The 11,900-nt window shown below is 40.5% G+C and overlaps 1 protein-coding gene across 7 annotated transcripts in view; it reads left to right on the forward strand.

Annotated features, from left to right (window-relative positions):
- Positions 1-10,176, forward strand: part of SYTL4 (synaptotagmin like 4) — a 205,572-nt gene extending 195,396 nt beyond the window's left edge. For all 7 annotated transcript variants that reach the window (XM_081792643.1, XM_081792649.1, XM_081792644.1 and 4 more), the window contains 4 exons: positions 3,261-3,369; positions 5,176-5,275; positions 6,169-6,377; positions 8,519-10,176. In XM_081792643.1, the coding sequence (XP_081648769.1) occupies positions 3,261-3,369; positions 5,176-5,275; positions 6,169-6,377; positions 8,519-8,667 (567 nt within the window). In that variant the 3' untranslated portion in view covers positions 8,668-10,176. The remainder of the gene's footprint in view (positions 1-3,260; positions 3,370-5,175; positions 5,276-6,168; positions 6,378-8,518) is intronic.
- Positions 10,177-11,900: the final 1,724 nt, after the last annotated feature.

The raw sequence follows: 11,900 nt of genomic DNA on the forward strand, positions 1-11,900 counted from the left end.
AATATGAACTGTTCAATGGAAAAGTTCCTTGGTAAATTTTTTTTACACCACCATTTTAAATGCTAAAAGTAGTATGTGTTACAGAGACTATCTTTGGAAAGATAGACAAGAAGCTAGTAGTAGTGGCTGCCTCTGGGAAGAGAGACTGAGATGAGAGAGCAGTTTAGTTTTCTCTGTATGCCCTTCCATGACGTTTGAGCTTTTTACCATGTCTACATATGTTGCTTAAGAAATTAAGAATAAAAGGATTTCTGTGCACATGGTTAAAAATGAAAACAACATAGAAGTGTATAAAAAGAAAAGTGCATTTCATTACCTAGAAATAAACACTGTTATCAACTACTTGGATATCTTCATAGAGATTTGGTATTAAGCAGCATGGATATAAACGTAAGGATTTATATTTTTTCCTTTTTATGCAAATAGGCTTATATGAACCTCATCATTTACATGTCTTGAGTGTTTTCATTTAACAATTGATTATTTATCATGGGCCTCTTTCTATGCCATCACTTTCATATCTATCTCATTTTCATTGCTGTCTAGTATTCTTTCATGTGCCTGTATAATAAATTGTTTGCTTTCTCTGCTGTTAAAACTATGCTGTAATATGTCTTGGCCTTCTTATGTGAATGTAACTATAGAAGAAATTTCTGGTGGTGGAATTGCTGAGTCAAAGGAAAAATACATGCAGTATTTTGATAGCTACTGCCCTCCATGGAAAATATTAACAATGTTAAATCTGCCCGTTTAAATACTAATAAAAACAGGAAAACAATTATGACTAAACTATAGCACATTATTAGAAATTTAGAATTTCTTAAGCATTTGGCACACAAGTCATTCTCTCAGGGGCCTACAGTTGATATAATTATATTGGAAACATCACCATAAACCACTATGAAGCACTGCCAATAAAAGTGTCTTACATAAAAAGAAAAAAACTGCATTAAAATGGAGGCATTTGGTCTTAAAATATGCCACTGAAAAAATACACCAATTTCTAGCTAAGGCTGAATTCTAGTTTTTAAGAGTCTACTGAAGTTCACAATCTAGGAGTTAATAAATTCTGTAGACATTTATAAACATCAAAAAAGACTACTCCAGTATTACATAACTATTTTAACTTAAAACATTTTACATTTATTGTCTCTGATCTATCTTTACGTGCATGCGTGCATGTGTGTGTGTCTCCTAGCAATCCATTTGCTCCCATTCAGTTTTCTCTTCCTGGCATCCACTTCCCTATTCTTTTGTATCTCTCCCATACACTAAACTGTGCATTCTGTGTATGTGGTACATTTTTCCAAACCAGTGGGGATTATGCTTTCCTGGCATTGGTATACTCCATGCTGAGGACCTTAGGTTAGTGGACCCCCAGCAAACACAGGCAGGTGACAGGGTACATCTAGTCTGCACCAGCTCACATTCTAGATACCAAAGCAAAAAGAAAAGAACCATGCCGAGAGAGCCAATAGAGGGAAGCAATTCTGCTACCAGCAGCCAAAGATAACAGGCCACTTGCTGCTCATTCCAGTCATTCATTCATTCATTCATTCACTCTTACATTCATTCAGTAAATATTTCTGGAGCATCTCCTGTGTGCCAGATACTTTGCTAAGTGTCAGGCATACTAGGCTGAGCAAAAATAGGGTGATTCCTGTCCTCCTGGCATTGAGGTTCTAGTGGTAGAGACAGCCATTAATCAAAAGTAATATAAATAAATATAAAATTGTAAATTGTGACATATTTAAATCCTTGCAGTGGAGCTCCCTCCACCTAGCCCTCAAATCTTTGCAAGCTCTCTTTAGAAAAAATTATTCTTTGTCTTTGAAAATCATATGAGTGATACATACCATTTTCTTTAAAAAGACACTGAAGATATACACACAATAAAAAGTGAAAGCCCTCTCTCCTTTCCCCAGTCCACTCCTCTCTGTAGAATAAACAAGTGTTAAGTTTGTATGTATCCTTCTGGGTTTTTCTATGCAGTGTAGTATAGTGATTAAAAGCATAGACTCTGGAGCCAATCTGTCTGAATTTGAATCCTGCCTCTGCCAATTGCTAACTGTATGACCTTGGCAAGTTACTTAACCTCTGTGTTCCATAACCTGTAAATGGGGATAATAGTACCTATCTCATAGGGACTGTCTTGAGGATTACACAAAATGATATACTTAAAGTACTTCTAACAGTGCCTGGCACATAGTAACTATTATACAAGTGATAATAATCATTATTTATATACATACATATTCACATGTATAGACATGGATATATTTTAATAAAAGTGGGAAACTTTTTATGCATTTCACTTTGCTGACTTAACAGTACACCTTGGCTATCTTTCTGAGTCAGCATGTATGGATTCCCTGCATTCTTTTTGATGATTGCATGCCATAATCTATATGCCATACATGGCATTAAAATCACTCATTTAACCTTTCCTATATCGATTGCCATTTGGGTTGTTCCCACTTTTTGGCTCTTACTAATGATGTTGATAGCAAGACTCTTCACCACGGTGTCAGTCCCTGTGAGTTTGCGTGGCAACTTTGCTGGAAGACCTTTGAGGGTATTTGGAATCTAGTAACTGTATCCCCAAATTAGCAAAATAGTGGGAATTGCGGAAGACTTTGTTGCTTCTTCTGCAGCTCCTTCTAAAGGAACTGCCTTGACAATGAGAAAAAATGAAATATGGCCTTTTGTAGCAACATGGATGGAACTGGAGAGTGTGATGCTAAGTGAAATAAGCCATACAGAGAAAGACAGATACCATATGGTTTCACTCTTATGTGGATCCTGAGAAACATAACAGAAACCCATGGGGGAGGGGAAGGAAAAAAAAAAAAAAAAAAAAAGAGGTTAGAGTGGGAGAGAGCCAAAGCATTAGAGACTGTTAAAAACTGAGAACAAACTGAGGGTTGATGGGGGGTGGGAGGGAGGGCAGGGTGGGTGATGGGTATTGAGGAGGGCACCTTTTGGGATGAGCACTGGGTGTTGTATGGAAACCAATTTGACAGTAAATTTCATATATTAAAAAATAAAAAAAAATAAAATAAAATAAAAAAATAAAAATAAAGGAACTGCCTTGGAAACCTGTGGCTGCCATGGCCTTGGGACCCTGGATTGTATTCACAAGGTGGATTCTCTTACATTATGAAGCTGTTCTTAGGGCTAATTTTAGAATCTCCTCAGCGAGAGGTCTCAACAACTCCTGAGAAGCCCAGCTTGACCTGTCGGGTTTCCCTGTGTTTCAGATCAGTGCTGAGTCCCCGACTGGCTTGCCATCGCACAAAGGCGAGTTGGTGGTTTCATTGAAATACATCCCCGCCTCCAAACTCCCTGTTGGAGGTGACCGGAAAAAGAGTGAGTTTGGGGTGTGTGTGTGGTGGATTTAGCCCTTAGTGTTTTCTATGGGGTGTCTGTGAGATAGTGCGGTGGTGGCTAGCACTGTTGGAGAGACCAGATTGAGAGGCTCCCTGGATCATCTGCTGGGGAAGATTCCTTTACTGAGTAAGACTTTTCAGCAAGAAGGGAATATTTTAGGGTTAGCACTTATTTTTTTAGGCTATTAAACTGACTTGAACTTGGTCCAGCTGTGGCAAGCTATTAAGAGGGCAGAATAGAACAGAAACTTCAGGGGTGAGAACAGGTGGTTGCCAGAGGTAGTGAAGTATGAGGGACAGGAAGGTCAAGGTTGAGGAAGAGTGAATCAACACACCAGGCATTGTGCTAGTGACTGTGGATATGTAGATGAATAAGACATATTTGTCTTCCCCTGAAGAGCTTAGTTTAGCAAGAAAGACAGACAGAAAAAGACCACCGATAATGGGAGTCCTGAATTCTCTTTGGTTATATGTGGGAGAGCTTCAAAGAGGAAATAAGGATGAAACTGGACTTAAGATTTTACCAGGAAGAAAAGGAAGTGGATGGGGTAGAAGGGCAGTTCCAGAAGAGATAGCATGAGCAAAGGTTTTAAAAAGGCATGGTAAATGCCTTTAAAAAGGCATGGTAAAGGGCTGTATGTAAGTGGTGAGGTAGTGAACTCCTTATTTCAGTGGCACTGGAGTTACAGGAGTGGGGCTGGAATTGTTGATGAGGCTGGTGCCTAACTGAAACAGGCTTTGAACATAATGGTAAGGAGTTGAATTCAATCCATTTGTGCAATGAGAAGCCAGAGTTCTTAGAAAGATACCTGTAGCAAGGTCTAATCTATAGGACTTGGGGAATAAAAGAGATCCTCAAAAAGGGAGTGCAGAATGACTAGAGAAGAGAAGCAAGGACAACATTTTAAAGGATGAAGAGAGGAAGAAAAGCCAGTGAGGGTAGAGGGTTATTAGGAAAGATATTGAAGAAGAAAAGAGTGGAGTCGTCAATAGTATTGGGATATCAGGCCAAAGAGGATTGAGAAGACATGGTGCATTGGCATTAGGTTGAGTATTCAGTGGATAAGTGGAAGCAGAAGCCAGATTTCACCAGAAACTAGCCTGAGTGAATGAAGCAAAGAAGTAGAAGTAGTGAACATGGGCTCTTTCTTTCAGGATACTTGTTGGTGAAAGAAAGGAGAAACATGGAGGATAGTTTGAGAAGGCAATAAGGGTAAAGGGAGATTTTCTTTTAAAAGGATTTTTAAAAGAAGAAGAAGAAGAAGAAGAAGAAGAAGAGGTGAGATTAGTGTATATTTAGACTGAGGGGATAGGACTGGTAGAGAAAGATATTAAAAATGGGAAGTGGGGATTGAAATTGATGACATCTGATGAGTCCTATGAAGCGGGCATGGGATCAAGAACACAGGTAGAAGAGTTCCCTTTTTAAAAACTCTTCAACAAATTTCAGGCAACTTTATTTCTCTAAACTCCCATTTTCTCATCTATAAAATAGGAATAATAGTACATATCTTATATGGATGCTTTGAGAATTAAATGCTTAATGTAGGATCTGGCACATAGCCAGTTTTCTAAAAGTATTTGTTGCTGTTGTCCTTATTAATTGAGCACCTGTTGGTTGCTGTCAGGCACTGTGTTAGGTCCTAAGACTCCAAGTCAGATGTGGTCCAGTTGTCACGAAGCTTGCTGCCTTTAGGGGCAAGGGATGGAAGGTGCTATGTAGATAAAGATCAAGACAAATCTGAAGGTGTAGGGGCTCACTTGCTATGGCTGACATCCCTTACAGGTAAAGGTGGGGAAGGGGGAGAGCTCCAGGTGTGGATCAAAGAAGCCAAGAACCTGACGGCTGCCAAATCAGGAGGGACTTCAGACAGCTTTGTCAAGGGGTGAGTCCCTGGACCAGCATCAAACTAACCAGTTCTAGGACAAGAGAGCTAAGAGATGAACCCAATTTAACCTTTCTCTGTGGACATTATCCTTGTATATCCTACCACCTCCAGCAACCAACTTTGCTCCTGAAAATAGGTAACAGCAAAGCCTCCACAGCCACCTTTGTACTGGTCTAAGCTCAGTTTGGACTGTGACATAGTGTGGATTTCCAAAGAGGAGGGTGGTAGATAGGCTGGACTTTCCCTCTCTTATACACTTATGCTTTTAATTAATCCTGAATAAAAATCTGTGTCCCCTGACTGTTAAGATTTAGGAACTCAGGACTTTGTTCTCCACAATATTTCAACAATGCCAGATTTCCCCAAATTATACATCATCCCAGTGACTTTTAAGGTCTCTTGAAAATCATGTTTGGCTAGGCCTATAGTTATTACTATTGATTTTATTTAAAGAGAACCTCGTCCAATAGAAATGGAATCATGAGCACTGAGTGTTATATGTAAGCGATGAATCACTGGGTTCTACTCCTGAAGCCAATATTACACTGTATGTTAACTAACTTGAATTTAAATTAAAGAATGTAAAAAATAAATAAAAAAGAAATAAAGAAATGGGATCCAATATCTAACACCCATGTCTGGTAGAGTGTAGATAACAGTTTACTATAACATTATGTTAATTTTCTCTCCAGGTTAAAGGAATTGAATCAGGTGAATGATCTAGTGGAGGTAGTGAGAACTCTGCTTCAGCATATTCAAAGGAGGGAGTGTGTGTACTCGGATCTGAATGTTGACTTACCTGCCTGGGCTAGCTAGGGAAAGGGGAATTTAGATAGAAAGTTACTTGCCAGGTTTGAGTAGGTTGTTGATTACTCCCCATCCTCTGCCAGATACCTCCTTCCCATGAGGAACAAGGCCAGTAAGCGTAAAACTCCTGTGATGAAGAAGACTCTGAATCCCCACTACAACCATACATTTGTCTACAATGGCGTGAGGCTGGAAGATCTACAACACATGTGCCTGGAACTGACTGTGTGGGACCGGGAGCCCATGGCCAGCAATGACTTCCTGGGAGGGGTCAGGCTGAGTGTTGGCACTGGTGAGAGCCTCTCCCCCACCCTGACTATTTTAAAGGCCTCTTATATATTTCACTCCTACTATACCCAGCCCCCTTCCTTCAAAGCTCCTCTATAACAAGAGTTGTCTTCTTTCCTTTCAGTTAACCTTTGGGCAATATTTACTGAGTGCCTACTATGTGCAGACCTAGGGGAAGGCTGAGCTCATGCACTGTTACCTGTACAGATAAATGTGACCCTGATGGCCAAGAATGCCATCATCCTACCACCAAAAAAGTCTAAAAACCTACCTGTATCTGTACTTATAATTTCCATCTTCCATTGTGTTATAATGAAAGAAGGGTCCTTTCTAGCAAAGGCCAAGCTCTTTCCAAGTGTTCTGGATCACACCCTCACCTTCCTAACCTCACTTCTGGAATCTCTTCTCTCTCCTGTCTGATCACTTGCACTCTCTCTGCCTCCCTCCTGGAAGTGAACACAGATAAGCTCTGGTATTTCCAATATTAAGAAACAGAAATAAATCTTTTATTGACCCCACATCCCCCTTCTAATTTCTTAAATTGTCTCTACTTCCTCACATCTCTTTTAGTGCTCAATCCACTGTGATCTGGCTTCTGTCTGACCACTTCACTGAGCAATTGCTCATGACAAAATTTTGTTTTCATCTTACAAGAATATTCATGCTATTTAGCATAGCCGATCACTCCCATTTTCTTTTTTTTTTTAATTTTTTTAAATGTTTATTTTTGAAGGAGAGAGAGACAGAGTGTGAGCAGGGGAGGGGTAGAAGAGAGGGAGACACAGAATCCAAAGCAGGCTTCAGGCTCTGAGCTGTCAGGACAGAGCCTGACATGGGGCTCAAACCCATGAACTGTGAGATCATGACGTAAGTCAAAATTGGACACTTAGCTGACTGAGCCACCCAGGCACCCTGATCACTCCCTTTTCTTAAAATACTTAGCTTCTACTGATACTACACTTTTCTTTGTGGGTTTCCCATTCTCTACCCACTCTAAATATTGGTGCTTTTCAAGACTTAGTCTTGAATCCTCTTTCCCCTCTCTATAGTCTCTGCATGCCTGCAGCTTTTAATACTACTTGTATATTAGTAAGTCATACAAAGCATTTAACACAAAGTGTCTAGAATGATGTTTTTACAAATGTAAGCCGGGTCATATCAGTCTCCTGTTTAAAACCCTTCAGTGGCTTACTACTGTACTTTAGAAGGCAGTCCAAAGTTCTTGCCATTCTGACAGGCCCCTATAGATTCTGGACCCTTTGTTCCTTTATAATCCATCCTATATAACTCTCTTGCTTACTCAGCCATGCTCCAAGCACAATGATTCTTTCTGCTCTCCAAATATACCAAGCTTATTACAATTTCATAATCTTTGCAATTATAGTTAACCTCAGTCAGGCTTCTTCCCATCTTTCAGAGCTTAACCCAAATGTCTCCTTGGACAGACCCTCAGACCACTCCGTCTAAACAAGGCTCTGATCTAGGCACTACAGATCACCCTGTTTATTTACTTCATGACATATATCTCATTATCTGAAGTATCTTGACTTGCTTGTATATTTCCTGCTTTCCCTGTCCAAATATAAGCTGCCTGCAAGGCAGAACTTTTTTTGTTCACCACTGTATCTCCAGAGCCCAGAAGAGTACCTGGTATATAGTAGGCACTCAATACATGTTTGCTGAAAGAATGAGTGTACAAAAGAATAGGAATGAGGCCACATACAATCTGAACTCTAGTCCCTGAATCTACAGCTAGAGAAAAAGGTGTTCAGCTGCTGCTGCTTCCTTTTTTTTTTTTTTTTTTTTAATTTTTCAGTTAAGTTGGCAATAACAGCAGGGAAGTAGCTCTGGCATGAGGTGTCAGACACTTAGAGCTCTGTAATGGCCCCAGAATAAGAGGTCTGAAGCTACCATGTGCTGTTTGGAGTCCCATTTCATCAACTTGAAGTCTCCTGATAGAGTCTCAAGAGCACAGAAATAGCTTTTCAGGGTCAACAGGGAGCAGTTTACAGACTGTTGTCCCAGCAACCTATCTTCGTAGCACACTGTCTTTTACAGGATGGCTACCCTTGCTGTATAACCCTTCTTTTCTGGTAGGCTGTGGAGTGGGTTCCCTGTTCAGCTTCTTCTGGTGTTTCTCCTCAGGGATCAGTAATGGGGAAGTGGTAGACTGGATGGACTCGACTGGGGAAGAAGTGAGCCTGTGGCAGAAGATGCGACAGTACCCAGGGTCTTGGGCGGAAGGGATTTTGCAGCTCCGTTCCTCGATGGCCAAGCAGAAGCTGGGCTTATGAGCCCCTGTCCTTCTATGCAGGTCTCGTCCTGTCCAGGGCAAGTCAGAGGAAGCGAAAAAACCAAGAGCAAAGATTTATATTTAGTGTATGTATGTGTGTGTGTGTGCATGTGTGTTATGTATGTGTGTGTAATAAACATATATTTCTACAAATCTCATTATGTTAGAGTGATGAAGGTTTGTTCCTCTTTTTAAAGCAGGCTCAAGAATAAGGGTCTGTTTAAAATGTTTTCATTTGTGCATAATCTAGTATATTTCCAGAGTCCATTCTTTTATCTTTATGATGTTTAATTAGCTTAAAAATCCTTTAAAACAAGTTTTTATCTCCTGTGTTGCAATTCTTTTCCTACTTCCCCAGGAAGCCCTGGCTACCTTTGGCATTTGTATAGGTCTGAGGCCAGGGCTCTGGGAAGCAGGGTTGGGTTACTAAAGACAGGAGAAGATGGGAGAGAGGTGAGTAGGTCTGCCCTTTCCTTTCCAATTTATGTTTTGAACTCTATTTTTACCTTGACATATTTCTGGAACTTGGTTTTTAACTCTTATTGTTTTTAAGCAATTTCCATATTACTTTGGTCTAATTGTTTTCTTTGAAATGCTAATAAAATTCCTGTTTCTTCAAGCTCTATACACCTTCCCTAGACCTTTAGGGGACCCTTACAATGGAGCTTCTTTAGAAAAACACTTTAATTAGATAGTGACCTTTTGACTGAATCATGGACATGTGCACAATGGCTTCTCAGTGGTCTCATAGGACCAGAATGACTGACAGTGAAATGTCTCCCAGCCCATGCTGGATCTTTGCATTTTATACAGATACAGCTGTTGTTGGACAGCTCCTCATTTCTCTAATAAAAGACAAGATATCGTCACTCTCATATACCACATCTTTCTTAGCATTTGTGTCTGCAGTGTGGTACCACATAGAATATGATGGACATACCATTACACCAGCCAGAATAGCCAAGTACCATCTAAACTGGCCCAGTGTTTCTCCAGACTGGGCACGGTTAGGGCTCCAAGAGAATATGTTCAGAGAATCTCCCAGTTATTCTGACTTCCTTCGTGAAGTGGTTTCACTTTCTATTTTTTCTGTTGTTTCCTGTACTTGACCTAGATGTAACATGGGTGTGGTGTGCTGAGACCTTTCTAAGAAGGGTCTGGTGATCTAAGGTTCATTTTCTGAAACTCACTGTACCAAACTGACCTTGTTATTCTTGCAACAGTATCTACACAGAGTTGTTTGTAAAAGGAGTCTATACTGGAGAAGAAATCCCTTTTGGTAGAGTCTGCTAGCTGACTCTCCTATAAGGCCAATGGACTAGGGGTGGCTGCAGTGGTTTCTATTGTACATGTGAACTGAATAGAGGAGTGTTTTTAAAAGATTTGGTGTGGGTGTGGATTAATATTGTAACAGAAAGCATCATTTGGGATCCTGGGCTGTAACTTGCTCCTTTGTTCTCTACCCCCTGAAATGTATGTGTGCTTCAATAAAGCTTTTTCACCTGTCAAATGTTTACATTTGTTAGTTCTGTAGATGCTTTTCTTTCTGATGTCGTCACTTACTGTTGTTGCTGCTCAGTGGATTGAAGGAGAAGAACCAAAGTGACAAATGCCCTTCCTTAACCATTCTGTGCATATTGAAAGAAAATTTCCCTTTCCCTACATTGCTGCCTGATACCTCTGCCAAGCTCTGATCCATTGACCTTTGTGTTTGGTATCTATGGAGAGAACTGAGAATTCTTCTTAAAAGTCGCATCACCTTTCTTTCTCTCTCAAGTACCAAGGGAACTTTTCCTTTAGCTCTGTAGCCCCGTACCACGAGGAAGGACAGAGATGTGCACAGGGGAAGGAAGATGTTGTTTGCTGTGTTTCTTTCTGGATCCTTCAGTATTTCTAGGAGGTGGGACCTTTTTTACCCTTTGCTCCTACTATCATCATTTAGTCTTGAGAAATGATTAACACATATGCTAAGCAGCATTAACAACTCAGGCAACAACAGACGTTGGCGAGGATGCAGAGAAAGAGGATCTCTTTTGCATTGTTGGTGGCAATGCAAGCTGGTGCCACCACTCTGGAAAATAGTATGGAGGTTCCTCAAAAAACTACAAATAGAACTACCCTATGACCCAGCATTGCACTACTAGGTATTTATACAAGGGATATAGGTGTGCTGTTTTGAAGGGACACATGCACCCCCATGTTTATAGCAGCACTATCAACAATAGCCAAAGTATGGAAAGAGCCCAAATGTCCATCGATGGATGAATGGACACACACAATGGAGTATTACTCCGCAATCAAAAAAAAAAAAAAAAAAAAAGAAATCTTGCTATTTACAACTACATGGATGGAACTAGAGGGTATTATGCTAAGCAAAGTTAGTCAGAGAAAGACAAATATATGACTTCACTCATATGAGGACTTTAAGACACAGAACAGATGAACACAAGGGAATGGAAGCAAAAATAATATAAAAACAGGGAGGGGGACAAAAATAAGAGACTCTTAAATATGGAGAGCAAATAGAGGGTTACTGGAGGGGTAGTGGGAGGGGGAGGGGCTAAATGGGTAAGGGGCATTAAAAAATCTCCTGAAATTGTTGCACTATATGCTAATTTGGATATGAATTAAAAAAATAAAATTTAACACACAAACACACACACACACATACACATGCACACACGCATACTAAGCAAACCCATCTCAGGAATAAGGCCCCGGGTTAAAAAACCTGGATTTCTAGGTAGAGCCCAAGTGACTTTTGACCTCTTGTGCAAAAAGGCATTAATATATACTGAATGCCTTTTTTGTACAAAGCTTTATGCTAGGCACATTATATATTATTCCTTAACTTCTCCAAGCACCTTATGAAGTAGGAAAATTTCCCTGTTTACAGGTGAGGAAAGTCAAGCCTACTATTATGCAACAGAGTTAGTATTTGAATCAAGGTCTGACTCTACTATGCTGCTTCCTGTGAGGATGTTCTATGCATTATGGGCAGAGGCTCAGAGGAACGGATGAGTCCTTTCTTTTAAAATATCTCAAAGGGAGGAGACCAGGAAGATGGCAGCATAGGAGGACGCTGGGCTCACCGCGCATCCTGCTGATCACTTAGATTCCACCTACACCTGCCTAAATAACCCAGAAAACCACCAGAGGATTAGCAGAACGGAGTCTCCGGAGCCAAGCGCAGACGAGAGGCCCACGGAAGAGGGTAGGAAGGGCGGCGAGGCG

This window comes from Panthera onca, chromosome X (assembly GCF_046562875.1).
Source record: "Panthera onca isolate mPanOnc1 chromosome X, mPanOnc1 haplotype 2, whole genome shotgun sequence".
NCBI classification, from domain to species: domain Eukaryota; kingdom Metazoa; phylum Chordata; class Mammalia; order Carnivora; family Felidae; genus Panthera; species Panthera onca.